At 38.8% G+C, this 20,459-nt stretch overlaps 1 protein-coding gene across 1 annotated transcript in view; it reads right to left on the bottom strand.

Annotated features, from left to right (window-relative positions):
* Positions 1-20,459, bottom strand: part of MORC1 (MORC family CW-type zinc finger 1) — a 243,757-nt gene that overhangs the window by 115,563 nt on the left and 107,735 nt on the right. Inside the window, 3 exon segments of the mRNA XM_057544938.1 lie at positions 503-576; positions 1,266-1,345; positions 13,284-13,409. Of these exon segments, the coding sequence (XP_057400921.1) occupies positions 503-576; positions 1,266-1,345; positions 13,284-13,409 (280 nt within the window).

Below are 20,459 nucleotides of genomic sequence, written 5' to 3'. Positions count from 1 at the left end.
CATAAGAAAAGAGCTTTGTAAGCTGGAAGCATTGTTATTAATATTCATAATTATAGTACATAATTCTTAGCACTAGAAAGAAGGATTGCTTATTAGTCTTCTCCTTGCTCTCCCTACTTATTTAGGTCCATAGGGAGCTATAATTGGAAGAGATATTTTCAGGGAGACTTGATAGGCTAGTTTTTTCTGCTAGCTTTTCATTATTTTCTCCTTTTCTCTATTACTTTTCCCTTCCTTTTAAAGAAATGAGTTGTGATGATCTTCCCTACCTCTCAATTCACCCCACATTTTGTTCATCTTTGCTCTCAATCTCAGCCTTCCCCCCACTTGCTGAGTTTCCTCCCCTTTCTCTGCACTCATCTATTCTGTTTACCTGTGTTAAAATTAACAATCTTCTGAGCTTGTTTAAAGGTTTAAGAAGTAAGTGATAAGAGTCAACTGTGTACAGGAAAAAGCAAATGACCCTGTTCACCATTTAAGAAGACTACTCTATATGTCATACCTTGGCAGGAGAAGACAAAGAAGTTCTGTCAGAGTGGTTTCCTTTGATTTGTGCTTCTTTCAATATGAGTTCAGCTAGAAACAGAAGCAAGATAATTCAATAAAATGAAACCCTTTCAAGCATCTTTAAATGAATATTACATGCATATAATATATCCATGACCAGTAAGAATGGCTTACAGAGAATAATCTCAGAAAATCCTGTATTACTTCTACAGCTTTCACACATTCCAAGACTAGGTAGCCATACAGGGTCCTCTAAGGCATGACAACTTATAGGGCATATATATATATATATATACATACAAATTGAAAAGTCATGACTGAATGTTTGGCTGACTGAAAACTCTCTAAAATCCATGAAATATGGATATAGAGCTACTCCTCACTCCTGGATCACTGGGGAAGGATGGCTTTGTCCTTTTGTGGGAGGAGTGAATGCATAGAGCATGCCTTCTTAAAGTGGATGCAACACCAGTCTCTAAAATGATCTAACTCTGCATCAGGACAACCCTAATATACATCAATCTAGTTCCAAGTGTGTACTCAGAACTTGAATTACTTTTATAATAATAACATCATATTTAGACAAAACCAAAGATGGAAAACGTGTTATGAAGTTCCTTAGAGGTAGGAATTACATTTGATTACTTGTATTTATTCCTATAATGCCCAAAACTGAGGGTATGTCTCAGAATAACTGCTCAATTAATGTCTGCTGAATAAATTAACAATAATGATGTAGGCCATAGGTAATTACATACCTATCTTTACTGCTTCTTCTGCCTTTTTAACTTCATTTTTAAATGTCCCTTTAAAAGAAGATGCGACGTACAGATACTTCCTGAAATGAAACAAGAAAGAACGTAAGTCAGATTATCATTTTAAAGTTCATAATACAAAAATGTTCTTTAGGAAGACTGTATACTCCAGAGATATGTTATTATTAAGAAAAAGTCATCAAGTAAGTTGCATTCAGCTGGTAAGTCAGCAAAGTTTAGACCTAAGAAAAATTTCTTGCCTTTTAATACTTGGCAATTTTGCTTTAGTAAGGGAACTTCAGAAGAGATACAAGAAAATCTCTGCCCACACAAATGTTCACTTATACATGTAAAATAGGACAATTTTCTTAAAAAGAAAATTTTCTATGTAACTGCTCCATTATCAAAGTTTCTGGTTAATATACCTAGCCCTCTTACCCAGATCATCACTGACACTGGATAAACTGCTTCTCCCAGTCCCTAATTTTGTCTGATACCCATGTAGACTCAGGAGCTTAACATTCTCTGATAACGTCAATGTTTAGAAAGGCAATGTTTAGAAAGGCAGTGAGAGGTAGATGGAGAATTCTAGAACATCTCTTGAAGCCAAAACATTTAAAGACATACAAAAAGAGGCATCTGTGCAGGCAGAGGAGAGAGTCTACATCTATATGCCCAAAGGGCCTACGCCAGGCATAGGAAAAATACTGCTCGTGGGCCTAATTAGGCCAGCAGCTTGTTTCTGTTATAGTCTAAGACCTAAGAATGGTTTTTCCATTTTAAAGGATTTTTTTAAAAAGGAAAAAATTAAAATATGCAAAAGAGATAGAATGTGTCCAGATATTTACTCTCAGGCTTTTTCAGAAAAGGTTGGCCAATCCCTGGAATCTAGACTAATAGCAATGGCTTTTGAATAATAGTTTGATCTAGCATTGCTTTTCCATGCTCTGACTTTTAAACAATATAAGCAGTAATACAAATTCTTCACAATACAAACAGGTCACACATAATTTACAATGGTTGTTAGCTGGAGTCTGATTGCTTAAAACTCTTCCATTATCTCAACAGAAGCTGAACACATATACTCAAGACAGAACATCATCATGATTAATCATTAAGAGTTGGACTACCTGGGCTTCCCTGGTGGCACAGTGGTTAAGAATCTGCCTGCCAGTGCAGGGGACACGGGTTCGAGCCCTGGCCCGGGAAGATCCCACATGCCGTGGAGCAGCTAAGCCCGTGCACCACAACTACTGAGCCTGCGCTCTAGAGCCCACGAGCCACAACTACTGAAGCCAGCGCACCTAGAGCCTGTGCTCCGCAACAAGAGAAGCCACCGCAATGAGAAGCCTGCACACTGCAACGAAGAGTAGTCCCCATTCGCCGCAACTAGAGAAAGCCAGCACGCAGCAACGAAGACCCAGTGCAGCCAAAAATAAGTAATAAATAAATAAATAAATACATTTATTTTTAAAAAGTTGGACTACCTGGAGCCCTTCTATCTGGGTTAAATGTCTTGGTGTGCCCCTTACTAGTACTGCAAATTACAAAAGACTAGGCAAATTACTTCATTTTCTGTGATTCCATTTCCTTATCTGTAAATGGAGATAAAAACAATGGCCTCTATCTCACAGGGTTGTTATGAGAATTAAAGGTGTTGATACAGCTAAGGAACTTAGAACAATGCTAGTTCATAGTACTTAATACGTGTTTTATCTAATAAACACCTTATAAGGTGTGTTTATTAAATGTGTAATTTAGAGGAAATATGTATTTTAGAGGGAAAATACATTGGGAATGAGGAAATAAAATGAGTAGCTGAATGATTTCTTTTTCTTTTAAAAATCTGAAAAATCTGCAGAAGTTTGCCCAATTACCCACATTAAAAAGGCTTAATGCTAAAAAACAAAAACAAAAAACAAAAGAAAGCAAAAAACCTTACTAAATGGCATCCTGCATTCATCTACTGCAATGGTTTAACGAACAATTCAAATTATAATAACTAACTGTGTATCTTTACCTCTGACTTCAATGTTCACTTTCAGAGAAAATTTATAGAGTTAGCACAGGAAAGGAACAGCCATAAAAAGCTAAAGTAAACCATTTTTTTTTAGATTCCATATATATGTGTTGGCATACGGTATTTGTTTTTCTCTTTCTGACTTACTTCACTTTGTATGACAGACCCTAGGTCCATCCACCTCACTACAAATAACTCAATTTCGTTTCTTTTTATGGCTGAGTAATATTCCATTGTATATATGAAGAACCTAGGGGCAGGACAGGAATAAAGACACAGATGTAGAGAACGGACTTGAGGACACAGGGAGGGGGAAGGGTAAGCTGGGATGAAGTGAGAGAGTGGCATGGACATATATACACTACCAAATGTAAAACAGATAGCTAGTGGGAAGCTCCTGCATAGCACAGGGAGATCAGCTCGGTGTTTTGTGACCACCTAGAGGGGTGGGATAGGGAGGGTGGGAGGGAGACACAAGAGGGAGGGGATATGGGGATATATGTATACATATAGCTGATTCACTTTGTTATAAAGCAGAAACTAACATACCATTGTAAAGCAATTATACTCCAATAAAGATGTTTTAAAAAAAAAAAAACTAAGGTAAGGCAATTCTCAGTTTGTCCCCTTGATTTTCTTTTACAGTAAACATTATTCATTTAAGTCATAACCTAGGTGTATTTCAAATCAGTCTCTAACACATTTAGAGAACAGCAAAACTTAAGTTTTAAAGTAGGAAATCATTGGTCCCTATGTACTGGAATTATCATTTGTCTTTTAAAATCACATAATTAATCTCGTTTGAATCATTTAAATAAAATTTTTTTTAAAAAATCAAAGTGAAATCAAGGAGAAACTGAACAATGAGGTAATCCTTCAAAGATGATATGCATTAAACTACTCAAGCATTTTTATAGACTACGTGTTTACAGCCATAGAAAGTATAGGTGGCATAAAAGCTGCCAACTATGCATTAGTGCTTAATTTGAAACAACAAAGACCAAAAAATGCTCTCTCGGTGGTTTGCATCATCGAGAAAACCTAGTCCCAGGTGATCTGTACATCTCAGATGACATTTAAAATTTTACAACTGCTCACAATAATTAAAGAAAGCTAAGAAATATATGTAACTTTGTAAATCCAGTGTCATAAATCTCCCCATTCTCATAAAAGAAAGAATCCCTGATGAAATCTCCATCTACAATCAGAAGCCCCCATCAGCCTCACAACTATTTTTTCCTACTAGTGGACTCTGGAAGGTACAAATGCCTCAGAGCCAGAGTAATACTTGCTCTGGAGGACAAGGAAGAGAATCCATACAGCTCTGTCTGTTCCTCAGTCCCCGCAACATTCCTTGCAAGGGAACGGTGTCCCCTCTGGAACCAGGCTTCCAGTTTCTCAGTGGTTAGAACTCTTCAAACCCATCTCCCAAACTTTGTGTTTACTTGAACTGTGCCCACCACCAGAGGCTGCGGTCTCTGTCTCCATCTTGTTTCTGCCTCTTTCTGCCCCATTTTAGGTCTCCACTTTTCCTCACACATTTTACCTTCTACCTCCCTACTCTCTTCCATCAGTGAAACTGTATTCAAATATTTTGCTTATGTCTGCTCTCTACCAATTTATTGAATATTTTATTTAATATTTTCTTTCTAAAAGAGCTTAAAAACATAAGGTCAAAGAAAAGTATTGAGGGAAATAAAAATTAAAACAATATAAAAGTTTTGCTTCTTAGAATGGCAAAAATAAAATTAGAAAATACCGTTAATAGCAAGTATGGATTTGGAACCACACAAAAGTACACTCTTACACAACTGTTGGTATAAAAATAAACTGGTCTCTACTTCTTGGAGGGTAAGTGAACAGTACCCATCAAAATTAATGGTGTACCTATCTCCTGACACAGAATTTACTTCTGTAATCTGTTGTATAGAAATAATCGCATATGAGCATAAATATACATATGTCCAATGATGCCCTAGCATGACCAGTTTAGTACTGTAACAATGAAAACTCTAAAATCCTAAATATACATCAATAAATAGTTAAATAAACCGTAGAGTACAATATATTTAACAATGACAGTAAAAGATCTCCAAGAGATCATTTGTAAGTGAAAAAAACAAGTTGCATATAATTTTATATTAAAAAAAAAACCCTGTGTGTGTGGGGTTTGTGTGTGTGTAAATGTGTAGAAGACGATTTAGAAGGGTATTTATTAAACTCCAGGCAGAGGTTCTCCTTTGGGATGATTATGGATTGCTAGAGCACAGAATGAACGACAAGTGATAAAGGGGACTTTTAGTTATTTGATCTTCTCCAGTCTCTAAGTCTGTATTGTTTGAATTTTTAGTAATTTTACTATCTTAGGAACAAAACAGATCTATATCCCCTAAAGAGAAATAAACCCTTAAAGAGAAATAAAAATATAAAAAATATTGAGTAATTTTTAAGATTTTATGTGGCAGAAATATAGAGTATAGCATAATACAGCATTTTGAGTAACTATTTTAATCAGAATCACCTACAGAAATTTAAATTTTCATGGGTATTTAATACTCACACTTATAAAATTTGTCCAAAACAAGTTGGCTAATATAAAATAAATTTTTTTTTTTAATTTTAAGTTGAAAAAACAGACTACAAATAAAGAAAACTAAAGTTCTAAACTTTTAGTTATGCAGAAAAAATTAGCCCAGTTATGAATCACAACTACATTATAGTATTCACAATCATAATTATTTTCTTTTTTAAATTATGAGTCTGCCTGATTAGTCATACTATAAAATTGTTATAGTCCTTAAATTATTCATCAAAACATGTAATGAGGAATGATCAAGAATTTTCTGGCTAGTATAATGTTGACAGCGAGACCTGGGTGTCAGATAGACCTCTCAAACTTAGTATGTCCAGAACGGGTAGAAAGAATCCCATCACCGTTCCTCCTAATCCCCACACCTACACCTCCCCTATCATTCCCAAGTTTTCACTCAGGGAAAAAACTTAGAAGGCTTTCATGACTCCTCATTTTCTCTTCACCTCACACCCAATCCATCAGCAGATCTTGTTGGCTCTATCTTTACAATATATCTGTAATCTGAACAGGTCTCATTACTTCCACCACTACCACCCCAGCTCAGGCCACTATAATTTCTCACCTAGAATATACTAACGGTATCCTACTTAATTTCCCTTCCTCCCTTCTTGCCCCATAAAATCAATTCTCTACTGAGCAGCCACAGTAATCTTCTAAAATAAAAAAATTAAGTAACATCATTCCTCTCAAAGTCTTTACATTCTCAATACAACCACCTCTTCTTGCTATGTTGCTCAAGGCCTTATGGGACCTGCCGCCAGCTACCTGGCCTCTTCCCAATCACTGTGCTGTAGCTATACTAGCCTTCTGCCTGCCCCCATCCGCCCCCCGCCTTTACCTGGTCTTCTCTTCCCAGAAACATCTTCCCATAAAATTCTTATATGATTGACTATGGTATCCACCCTCCAAGATGTCCTTTAACGGTTCTTACCTCCTGGTGATCATGCCTTTGTGTAGTCCCCTCCCACATTGAATCTAGACTGTGTGACCAAAATAATATGGAGGAAGTGATGGTAGATGACTCTTGAGTCTAGGTTCTAAAAGACCGCTGTTTCTACTTTGTTCTCTTGAACTGTACACTCTGGTGGAAGCCAGTCCCTATACCACGACAAATACTCAGGTGGCCCTGTGTAGTGGCCTTGTAGAGAGGAACCCTTGGCCAGCCATGTGAGTCAGCCACCCTGGAAGTCTGTCCTCCACCTCCCATCAAGCCACAGCAAGCCCAGCCAAAATCTCTCACCAACTTTATGGGACATCCCCAAATAAACCCACCCTACAAAGACACTCTCAAATTACTGAGCCACAGACACTGAGACATAACACATGGTGACTTTATTATTAAGTCATCTGGGGGTGATTTGTTATGCAGAGATAGATAATACATTCACTTTCTCAGTTTATTCAGCTTTCTGCTCAGAAGTTATTTATTTAAAAGTAACTTCTTTGATTTCCTATCTAAAATAGCCATCCACAAAGTGAGAGAGTGGCATGGACACATATACACACCAAATGTAAAATAGATAGCAAGTGGGAAGCAGCCGCATAGCACAGGGAGATCAGCTCGGTGCTTTGTGACCACCTAGAGGGGTGGGATAGGGAGGGTGGGAGGGAGGGAGACGCAAGAGGGAAGAGATATGGGGATATATGTATATGTATAGCTGATTCACTTTGTTATAAAGCAGAAACTAACACACCATTGTAAAGCAATTATACTCCAATAAAGGTGTTAATAAATAATTAAAAGGCAAATGGGCCTTTAAAAATAAATAAATAAATAAAATAGTCATCCAATACCCCTGTTTCTTGCCCTACTTGTCCACAACTAGTAAATGACAAAATCAAAACTCAGATCCAAGCGTGGCTGATCCAAATATTGCTTTCAACTACTTTACTATATTGAAAGATTAAACGATTTAAGATAATACAAACTCATGAAGGAATACATAAGATGCACAGTTTACAAAAGAGACACTTCTAAAACATTATTAGTCTACATAGGTGGGTGGGATGTGAAAAGTTGGGGAAATCCCCCCAAAATGAAGTGGGGGGAAAATGAAATGTCCCAGAAGCATAGTGTTGCAGAGTATTCAACAGCAGACCATAAACTTAGTGTCCCTGAATAACTTTATAAGGATCATGCCGCTCCTATGAAAGCAGGGGGACTCCAATTCCATACCACTTGGGCTCCTTCCTGCATTACGAGTCCACAGCAAAGCAGTGTTGATGAGGAATGGAGATCTTCAAACAGATACTTTGGCTCCATCACCCTTAAAGAGCTTTCAAAGGTGACCACTCCATGTCCTTCCTTAGTCCTAATGTGCAGAGATTTAATGCCTACATAAATCTGAGAGTTATTTCTCTACTAAACCTAAAGAATTCAAAGCCAAAGAAAATCAGTAACGTCTCTTGCCAAAGATCTAGTAATATAGCCATATATTAGCCTGTCTTATTATATAGATAAACAAGACCCCAAGACTTCTAAAATCTTTAAGTTGAAAAAGACCTTAGAAATCACCTAGCTGAAATACTTTCCCAAATAATATTTCTTTCTACAATCTAGGCTCTTTCAGGGACAAATGTGTCCTCGTCTTAGATGGGAGTGCTTTCCACTGCTTCATTAATCTCGTGCCACACTCACGATTCTGAGTTGCTATACCTCGTGTCATGTGTGTCTGGAGAAACTAAATTTGCCGTCCTAGACATACTGAATGTAGTATTCTGAACGTCAAACCTGCTAACTGGACCAGGGACTGGTGTTCAACCAAAAGAAGCTGTGTAAGTGATCAAACCCTTCTGGTGTGTTTTATCCCCAAACTCTGTCCAATAAGAAAGCTTTGAACTTGTTGGTGGAAAACCCATCCTTAGAGAAGCAAGTACTAAGTATACACAGCAAAGCCAGCTCAGCAGAGCCCCAGGTATAACCTGAGCAACACTGGGCTGTTGCTTCAGGTCTCTAGAACATCCCAGTCATGGAAACACTGAGACAAAGATGACAGCAAGAGTGCTGTATGTTGCCCAGCTCCTTGAACTCTTTGAATATCCTTATATTAAACACCAATGGAGGGACTTCCCTGGTGGCACAGTGGTTAAGAATCCGCCTGCCAATGCTGGGGACACGGGTTCAAGCCCTGGTCGGGGAAGATCCCACATGCCGCGTAGCAACTAGGCCCGTGGGCCACAACTACTGAGCCTGTGCTCTAGAGCCCGCGAGCCACAACTACTGAAGCCCACGTGCCACAGCTACTGAAGCCCATGTGCCACAACTACTGAAGCTCGCGCACCTAGAGCCCATGCTCCGCAACAAGAGAAGCCACCGCAATGAGAAGCCCGCGCACCACAACAAAGAGTAGCCCCCACTCGCCACAACTAGAGAAAGCCCTCGCGCAGCAACGAAGACCCAACTCGGCCAATAAATAAATAAACAAATAAATTTATATAAATAAATAAATAAACAAACACCGATAGAAAAAGGTAATCTGTGTGTCTCTGCCTTGCAAAAACAGCCTAACGCTCTCATGCTGAGCTAGCTCTCTTCCACTTCTATCCAGCCATCCAAGTTCTGCCCTCTAGGATTCCAACCATCATACGGCAGCTTTTCACGTTTTCACTCAGGCCCTGTGTCTTCTCTCATCCACGGCATGATGCTCAATTCCACCAACGACCCTCTACCAGATAACCAGATAGTTAATTTATACTGTGAGCTAGGAAGTCCTCTTCCCTCCTAAAGCATCCTCACCTGATCACCCTCCGGACATGGTATAAGCAGGACATGGTTTATTGGTAGTATTACCATCTTGTTCTTTATTTTTCTTTCATAATTGAGATTTTATTGGTTGTTTTAAGGATCAGTATACAGACATTTCAATTTGTAAACAATTCTCAATATACGTACCAAAACTCTAAAAAATCATGTAGTTGTGATTCTTTTCTGAACAGTTATTCCAGTGACTTTCCAGCTTAAAATTTGGAGGTAAATTTTCCTTCACAGGATATCAAGTACCAATATCTTCAAATATTAATATGCTATTACATCGTAAGTCCCACTAATTCACAATTTAATATCATATACACTACATACTCAAATTGTCAATCGTTCACAGCACATTAACAGTTACTAGAAGAACTGGACTACCATGACCAAAGATGTTACGAAGTGCACAAAATTCTGCGCAGGAGAGCCAAGATCAAGGGGTGAGTGGTTTCCTTTAGGAAACAATTCTACCAAAAACAACATGGGAAGAGAAGTAATTTAAAGCGTTTAAGACATTAAATGCACAACTGTCTCCAAATTGCCATTTAGTATGCTTTGTATTATAGGATATAAAAGCTACCCCCCATCTGTGGAATGTTAAGCTGACACCCAAGACAATCAAAGCCTCCCATATTCAATGTCCCACTATTTTCTGGTTGTACCAAAAAATAAACAACCAGCAAATTATTTCACCTCTTAAAAAAAAGCATTTACACTTAAAAAATGGGATGAGGTGGGATTCCCTCCCTCCTAAAAATGTTTCTAGAGCTACTAAAAAACTTGCATTTACAAAATAGTTGATAAAAATATTCCTCTGGATTGTACAAGGAGGGAGACAGGGACCCCTGATAGGACCAGGTGTGTGATATTAATCAGACGGCTTCTTTCCCTCCTGCTTCATCAGAAGCTGGGCTCTCCTCGTTTTTAGCTTCTCCATTTTCTACAGGGGAGACTTCTTCAGTGTCTTGGTTAGCCACTTCAGCCTGTTTTCCCTTTGCTCCCCTTTTCCCTTCTGTTTGCACTTTTCTGTCTGAAGATTTATCCCTTCCTGCCGCCTTTTTTGGCTTCGTTTCTACTTTTGCAGGAGCCGGTTTCTTCCTTTTGGGCACCGTTGCGGCGGGGCGGGCGCGGGCCGGATGCCTGCGGGCGCAGCGCCTCCGCGAAGCTGGGCTGCCTGGCCGCTGCCGCTCCTCCCGCCGCCCGAGCTGCTGGGACCCGCGGCGGGGCGGGGGGAGAACGCATGGCTACCGCCTTGTGCTGCTCGCTAAGCTCCATAAATATTTTCAGCAACCCTGTCACACTATCAGCTTAGATTAAGCTTGTGGTCAATGAAAACATCTATTTTTTTCATGTAAATCACTGTCCAAGTCTAGTATATTAACACGATAGATTTTTAAAATCTAAATTCAGGACTGTAGGTTATTTATACTACATTTATCTTTCGTATTTCAACTCTCTCACATCTTGTTCGCATTATGCCTGATATAAGATACTCCTTCTAGTTCAGGGTCAATTATGAATTCCAACATGCCTGGTTTTCACCCAAGCTATTGATAAAAACACTGAACACAATATGATTAAGGGAGGAAACCAATGACATGACACCAAAAATTCCCCCCTAGTCCCCTTCTGAACTTGTTAGAGACATTGGGGTAAAGGAACTACAGCAACTGTAAATCCATCCACACAATTAAAATCCAATCTTCTTTTTTCTGTTTGCTACGAAAATAGAGAAACGACTGACCATAAATTATAGGTATGTATTCTTATAAATAATACTTCAGGGTTCATGTCTAGAAGTTTATTGGAGCCTGGGTGGTCAAGTGGACAGAGTATTTAATCATTTTTAATACATTTTACATGCTTCTACTCTGGTCCTATAGGGTCATTCCCAGCTTTTAATTTGTTTCCATACAGCCATTGGAGCTAGAGTGCCTTTTAGGGAAGAAATAAAGTAAGGGTCACCCCACTAGGGGTGAGATAACATGGAGAGAACGCCACATATTTCTTACACAAAACTTTTGCCACCAGAGAAGCTGTGAGGAAAACAATAAGCAAGTAAATAAGTCAAATGGAGAGAAAGTTAAGCCTAAGGGATAAAGCCATGAAAAATTAAACCTGTCTATACTGTAGATCCCAAAACATATCAGACTTAACAGTTTATCAGAGCCCCATGTAAGTATCAGAGCCTCCTTAAGTATCTTTTAAGGAATAAAATCAATATTTATATTATATCTACTTCCTGGTAAGATATATCTAAGAATATTACACTGAAAGGTGCATTTAAAAATATACTAGGGTGGGAAACAGCCATCACTTGATATAAGTAGTTTAGGTAGACGAAATTCAATTTAATAAAATTCCCTCAGAATATAGAGATAAATCCACATTTTCCATTGGCTTAAACCATTTTTTACCCAAACTCACTAAGAGGAATAATTTAATTTGCAAAGATCGGCTATATTGATTGATCCAGGAGACCCTTGGTGCTTCCCAGAAGAATGAGACTGATGAAAAGGAAGCATCACTTTGATATGAATTAGGGAACAGATTTATAGAGTAAGTCTCAGGCTTGGTATACTTCATTTTTCAAAATATGACCTGCAGTAGAATCAGAAATCAAAAGTAAAGCTTTTGAGGAATCCATTCGTGTGTGGTCAGGGCATTCATTTCAGAGATCCACAATTTTTAATATTAATATCAATATGAGTGATTGCAACGCCCCAGAACAGCAACTACTTATTCATGGAAATAAGACAACATAACAAATGTGGGTCTGTTATAAAGAATTAGTGTGGTATAGGGAAAGGAGCATGGAATTTGAATTGGTAAAGAATTCGGAGGCAGAAGATTTGAGTTCCTATCTAGTTCTGACATTTATTTATTTCTAAATGATGATAAAACATAACCCACAGGGTCACTGCAAAAATTAAATAACATAATGTATATCAAAAGGCATACATACAGACAATGTAAAAGCATTAACTGTTCCTCCCAGTAGATAGTAAACTCCTGAAAACTAGAACTAATCTTATCTTTCTAGCACAATCTCAGACTAACAGAAGGTTTTGATAAATGTTTAGAAAACAAATGAATGACCACCCACACACTACACACCAAAAAAAAAACTGTTCTCATAGCATGCATAGTTGTGCAAGATAAGTTATATAATATACAAATGTAAGCTTAAAAAAGCTTATGCTAAAATATAAATGGTAATTAAAATATAAGTGAACCAGATGTATATCTATACATATGTGCATTCTATATATAAAATATACATACACATATATGTATATGACTTAATAGTTCAAATATATTTGAGTAAAAAGAAAATATAAGTGAACAGATTTTTAAGATAGAACCCATTACAATCAAAGCACCTAGGAGTCACTGAAGTAAATAACATATTCCTACTTGGGGGAACCATCTAACTTAGAGTGTTCACTGCAGTATGTTACCATCATGGCCAAATATTTGTTTCATATGATTACTCTTCAGCAAACCTTCCAGAATGCAGTTTGAATTTTATTTGCAATTGTAAAAATCTTACTATCAAATTGTAAAAATCTTACTACCAAATCACTTTAACAATTGGGGTGGGAGGTATTTTACAAATGAAAACTCTATGAAGATAATTGAACAAAAGTGAGTTACCTGGGTCTGTAGAGGCAATAACATAGGTATTTTGTTTTAACTCTTTTGGCCTGAATGAATATTCTCATCCGAGGGTCAAAATACAGAACAGATGTATAGGCTCTGAATGACCATCTCTCTGGAAAACTAGAAAAGAAAATATCAAAGGCCATACTGTAGACAATGTAATAATGACATTATTTGAGAAGAAAAAATAAGACTACCAAGTCATAATGGTTACTACTAGCAGCTTCAGGAACTTTTTTCTAAACCTAATGACACAACAAATACCAGCAAATCCTGCAACACTCACACACCCCTAAGTACAAGGGCTTCCGTGAATAACCTACACATTGATTAGAACTGAACTCTGGTTGGCAACTAGCTGATTCAAAGTAGACTTACATCAGCAATAGAAAAAATACTTTTCATTTAGTCTATCAGCCCAGAAGGACAAAACCGCCTCAAATAAACAAAACAATCCCCCTGCTCAAACATAACAAAATGAATCTAGGCCCACATGAATGAAATACATTTCCATGAAGTTATTGCAAACAGAGAAATACAATAAAATGTTTCATTTGCTTTGAAAATTATGAACAAGAAGCATAAAACTTCATTCTGTAAGTGCAATTAAGTGTTAAAATAAGTATTAATGGCCAGCTGAGGGGAGGAGTCTGATAACATGATAAGTGAAAAAGAAAAGAGAAAAATAAAGGGTGGAAAGGCAATAAAATGGGAACAGAAACAACATAAATAGCCTATGAAGGAAACTACCCTTGTAAAACTGCACATTGTTGAGAAGTCGCTGTGTTGCTGTATACCAACAACTCCAGGGACCTTCTATATTAAAGTCTACTTGTGAACTGTAAATCCTCTCCAATTAGACAAGAAATAAAGATGAAAAACAGGCCCAGCCATGCTTAAGAAGCAGTGCTCTTCATCTACTGGGTCCTAGAAAAGTCTACAAGGGAAGGGCTACAAAGCACAAATACAAAGCAGGGAGCAGTAAACCTATCATTTTTACAATCCTACCTCAGTCCAGAGGGAGACAAGTTGGTGGAGAGGAAATATAAAGCCTGTTGGGGAGTGGCTGCTCAGTGGGGTCACATTACTGGCAGTTACTCAGTAAGAAAGAACCGAGCTCCAAGGAATTTACAAAAATGAAGACAAAATCCATAGGCAGTCCGAGAATTTCCTGGTTGGTTATAAGTTCCTCCAGGCAGGATCTGAAGCTCATTATGAAGTCAGGAATTTCTATTAGTTGTTTAAAAAGAAAGCCTTCAGTAGAATTTCCCAATATAAATTATATAAAAGTATCTAGTCCATGGCTATTACTCCATAAATACAAGTGCAGCTTTAATGTGACACGAAAGGCTATCTGCATGACTACAGTAATGTAGTCAATTATTAGTATACCAGAAGCTGCACAATCAAGTAAGTCCTACCCTGTTAAGAGAAAAAAAAAAAAGTCACCTTGGGACACTATAAAAATTCTGAGGACTTCTGCCATTATTCAAACCCTTTCTGGATCTCCTGATTTGAAATTGCCCTTACAGCTAGAAGCTCCTTCTTTTCACTCTCCTCAAAGCTAACACTTCTTTGTCATCTGAAGGTAAAAGTCGAAAGTAATTCAGAGACAAGTTTGAGAATTTGAGAAATTTGGTGAGAGATCCAACTGGGTTAGACAAGTTTTGGTTAAAAAAAATATTACACAAATATAAAATAAGGACACTAATATGTCTACCTCTTAATAGGTTACTTCTTTACTCATTCAATTAATATTTATAGGTAAATATTCATAGCATGTGTGCTGGGGATCCTCAAGACCTCCCCTATGTGAGGAAGATGTGCTAGAAGGTCTCATGGGACTTAGCATGTAATTGTATTCATGGCTAAGCTTTATCATGGTGATGTAGTAAGGATATACAATGGCTCCTATGGAAAAGATAGGTGGTGTCTGGAGGAATCCTCGTGTGGCTTTCTTATGTTCTCCCCCTCTCATGAAGGGTCACACAGAGAATACTCTTTCCCCAGCTATGAAAATGTAGCGACGTGTGTGTGATGCTTCTGCCTCAGGAAGCCCATTAGAGACTCTGGGCCCTCAAGGCTTTTTCATCGTTGTTTGTTCTTTGCTTCTGTTTTTGTTTTTGTTTTTTTACTGGGGCTGGTCATATAAACACCCTTTGCCTAGCATGTATAAAAATTCCAGAGTCCCAGAAGAAAAGTAGATTTTCAGCATATATCATGTTATTTGCACAGTGAGCCACCCTCACCTGTTACAGAAAGTTTTATATCAGTGAGGGGAACTGTTTACCAGCCAAGTTCCCAGAAGCCAGCCAAGGGCCAATCTTGCAAGCAAGACTTCTAGCATTAACCCTTTTCTACACACACACCTACTTTCGAAAGTTCCCATTTACTTGTGACAAAGAGAACAGCAATACTTCTTATGCTATTATCATGTCAGTGATAGAAAGACAAAGAAGGCTAAATATGACATCTGTATATGAAACAGGCTACCCAATGTCACTTTCAGACGTCTTTATATGATACATAAGGTCCTTCATGACCTGGACCCCACTTAACTCTCCAGCCTCGTCTCCTGCCAGGTTCAGTCTAGTCATTTAGGACCACTTCAGTTCTCCAGATATGGGGTCATGCTTTCTTACCCCCAAGCCTTGGCACATTCAATTCTGTGGCCATTTTCAGTTAGCTCCTCTTCACGCTTCAGATCACACTTCCTCTCAAAGCCTTCCCTCACTCCCCAAGATTGGGTGATTCACTCTCCTCTGGTGCTCCCCTCCTTCTTCTGTGGCCCCCTCCACAGCACTTGCCACTTTGTGGTGTCGTTGACTGTTTACTTACTTGTATCTCCATCAGGCTGTACCCTCCATGAGGCTAGCATCCTCATCAATAAACATTTGTTGAATAAATGATAATTATTCAGGACTTCCTTGGCTTAATTTAGAATGAACAACAGAGGGCTCCCTATATAAGACTTTTTAATGACTGATCATCTTCAGTGATGATGTTACCAGTGTTTACAAATAAAGCCACCCACTGGGGAAACTGAGATACAAATGTACCCCGTCATCATGGTATCTTCAGAAGATCTAAGAAAAAATATAGTGTTACTCTCCATCATGCAGGAACTGCTTCATATATCTTTTCCAAGAGGTGTTCGTCTCTTGTTTCCTCCTAAATGTCTTTTCCAACCTAAAGTTTTCCAGAAGTATCCATATCTCTCTCTGTCTGTATAATCTTTCTCTCTTACTTTCTATTTAACTGGCTATAATAAACGGAGAAAGGAAGAGAGAAAGCAAACTCCCTAACATACACACACACACACACACACACACACACACACACACACACACACACACACACACACACACCGTCACGTGACAGACTTGAGAAGGGAAAATTTTCAGGCAGAAGCTGGCTTTATAGTCTGTGGAATATGATAGGAGGAGCTGGGGTAATCTATGTGCTTGTCCCCTGCTCAGCAATGGGTATTCTCAAAAAGTCTCAAATTTAGCCTCCAGCTGTGGCTGTGGCCTCTGTGTGGCCTCTTTCCTCTCCCAGCCTATCTACCCTGTCCTCCTGCTGCTGGAAGTGTTGCTCCATATGGGGCATGTCATGGGTGGATTGGTGTGTTGGGACCACCAAACTATGTTAAGGGTAGGAGAGGGTCCAGAGAGAGGGGTCTCATGACCAAGGTCAAACCTCCTTTATCTACCGAGTCAGATTCTCTGTGGCTGGAGTCTGAGAATGTGAATTTTTTTAAAACTATCCAGGTGTTTCTTTAACTCTACCAGTTTTAAGAACCATTGCCTGGTGGACCTACTGGACAGGGTAGTATGTAAAGCACTTTTCCTGAAAGAAGGGAGCGGAACAATCTCTTGAAGGTGTTTGGACCTAGGACACCCTCCACATTTATCTACACTGGGTACACAGACAAGACTCCCATCCAGTCCAACCACTGAGCTACCTTCCATAGTTGAGAAAACAACTCTAAAATCTGGGCACCAGACTAAATTAGATCCCTTTTGGAGTATCTCTGAAGTGCCATATTTCTTTTTTTTTTTTTTTTTTTTTTTTTAATGAGGATCTTGAATCAGATGTGTATGTTTTTGATTGATTGATTGATTGATTGATTTTGGCTGTGTTGGGTCTTCGTTTCTGTGTGAGGGCTTTCTCCAGTTGTGGCAAGCGGGGGCCACTCTTCATCGCGGTGCGCAGGCCTCTCACTGTCGCGGCCTCTCTTGTTGCGGAGCACAGGCTCCAGACGTGCAGGCTCAGCAATTGTGGCTCACGGGCCTAGTTGCTCCACGGCATGTGGGATCTTCCCAGACCAGGGCTCGAACCTGTGTCCCCTGCATTGGCAGGCAGATTCCCAACCACTGCGCCACCAGGGAAGCCCTGAAGTGCCATATTTCTATTCATGAAAATACTGTATATTATAACCAAAACTGGTTTATAATTTTCTAAATTTATTGCTAAAGTCCCTATAAAATCTCTGAACAGTTCTTGAAGTTGAAATTAACAAGGCCTATATTATCTTGAATATAAAGAAGTGCATAAAGATTTTTAACTAGTTTAAGTTCTGAACTATAAAGGGGCTAACCAAATTTAATCTCAGGGTAGATTATACCTAAGAGAAATGTCAACTCAAAGAGGCAATTTAAAAGGACAGTTATAAGCTACGCAAAGTAATGAAAGTGCTTCTGCCATAACCATAGTATGGCAAGCACTACATTATAACAATTTGAAGCTGTGACTTTTGATGTGTTCCTAGCCAGCTCAGTTAAGGCATAAACTAGAGACATTATGGAATGCTGCCCAATGACTGTCAGTTTAGAAACACACTGGCAACATGACACCTAATTTCAAAACATTACTTAGCACAAAATTTCAACTCCATTACTCCGTATTATGTCATTACTTTCAGAGCTTTTTTTGGATGGATTCCTCTAGTTGCCTGAGATCCTGAGCCATGATGGATTCCAGGGGCAAGAAAGGCCCTTTTGATAACAGCCAATTCCATGACATGCCTTTTTTTTTTTTTTACTAGAGTCCGTGGTTTCTTCCATTTTTTCATAAAGTTGAATATGTTAAGAAGATATTAAGTAATTGAAAACAACATGGGCACAAGGAAATTGCATATATAACAGACCAAGTGAAATGGTCATATGATCCTGACCCCCCAAAAGGGAATCAGGAAAAATGCTATAGGAGTGATCAAGCCTTCACAGTTTGGAAGTCAAAAAAGATTTCAAAGGTAACAGAAGCACTTTACAAAATTTCCTAAAACTCCCTCTCTCATCCTAATAAAGGTCCCCAATGATCTTCAGGGATGGAGGACAGTAGAACCCACTACGGAAAGTGCCAGCACCTTCCAGTGAAAGTATTTGCAATATCCTTAGAAAATTACCTAGACATTGACATTCAATTCGGTTTACCTTAATTCATTTGTTACTTGCTATGTACCAGGCACTGAATTAGTTTACAGAGCATTATAGTAAGTGCTAGAAAGAAGTGCTATGGGAGAAGAAGAATGGACAGAATTAAAATGCACTGAGAACTTCCACATGCCCAGTACTGTGCCTCTTCTATTTCTACAGTATTCGTATTAAGTAGATGATGCAATCGCCTCATCCTATAGACGAGAACACCGAAGCTCAGAGACTACAAATAACTCACCAGTAGAATGAAAGCTCTCTCAACAGAATTCAAGCCATCTGGGGGCAGAGATATTTGTTTTCTTCCCTGATATATCCCCAGATCCTAAAGCAAGGCCTGATACTTACACTCAATAAATACCCACTGAATGAGTGAATGTAAAATGAATCTATCTATAGTCCGTTACTCAGTGGAAGAACCAGAATTTGGGACCAGTTCTAAGTGACCACAAAGTCCACGCTTTTTATAATGTACCTTCTGCCTCCAAGGCTGAGTGGTTGGATGCACAGCACTGCTGCGGAGTGGTGGGAATTAGCGGACGGGCTCAGGCAGCCTCCATCCACAGCCCCTACCTGCCCGTAAGCCTGAGGTTCTGGCTCCTTCAACTCCATCCACAGAACAGGATTCAAGGATATGGTGCCCATATTTTCTAATTCTGTATGGACTTTACAAAGAATATATGATACGGCATTAGACTGCAAATGCTGCCCGTTCATTCAATTAACCCTAATGTCTCTGCTGACAGACCATGACATCATATAAAGGAATATTTTTTTAAAAATCAAAGACATAGCTAGAATCAAGTTGGTAGACTTAGAACACATACTAGTCTCCTGCTGAAATCCAAGGAAGACTAGTAAGAACGCTTGGGTGCCTAGAGAGGAATGAGAAAAAGGGGAAAGAAGATCAGAGACATATAGGTGACTAATATGCAGGATGCTGCAGAACACTGTACAGACATTGACTTTTTCTCTGGGTGAAATGGGAAGTCACTGGAGAATTCTATACAAAGACTGTTTAAAAGACTACTATGGCTGCTACAGAGGAGCAAGGGTAGAATAGTTTTTACAGGGCCAAGGGTGGAAGCAGGAAGACCAGTGGACCAGTGGGAGGACTTCTGCAATAATCCAGGTGAGATATGAGGGTGGCTTGAGATATGACCAGGATCGTAGCAGCAGAGGAGATGATAAGTGGTTGGATCTGGATCTATTTGAAGGCAGAGCCCATATGAAAGGAATAAGTTACAAGAGTCCTCCAACTGCTGAGTATGAAGAATTAGAGAAAGACAAGACCCACATTATGGAATTATTAAAGGTTAAGAGAAAATCCTAAAAGCTATGCACAGGAAAAATGAGTATTACAAAATTTTAATAATTACATCTGCATCAGACTTCTCACTAACAACATGGATTCAAGAAGTCAAACGAGTAATAAGTACTGAGAAAAACAATTTTTAAACCAATATTCCTTTATCCATTTAAACAAGTACTAAGGTAGAAAGGGGAAATAAAGGTACTTTTTTTTTTTTTTTAATTTTATTGATTGATTGATTGATTGATTGATTGCTGTGTTGGGTCTTCGTTTCTGTGCGAGGGCTCTAGTTGCGGCAAGTGGGGGCCTCTCTTCATCGCGGTGCGCGGGCCTCTCATTATCGCAGCCTCTCTTGTTTCAGAGCACAGGCTCCAGACGCGCAGGCTCAGTAATTGTGGCTCACGGGCCTAGTTGCTCCGTGGC

The sequence above is a fragment of the Balaenoptera acutorostrata genome, chromosome 4, assembly GCF_949987535.1.
Source record: "Balaenoptera acutorostrata chromosome 4, mBalAcu1.1, whole genome shotgun sequence".
Taxonomy (NCBI): domain Eukaryota; kingdom Metazoa; phylum Chordata; class Mammalia; order Artiodactyla; family Balaenopteridae; genus Balaenoptera; species Balaenoptera acutorostrata.
Note: the sequence above shows the minus strand (reverse complement) of the source record. Positions and strands in the feature narration are given on the sequence as shown.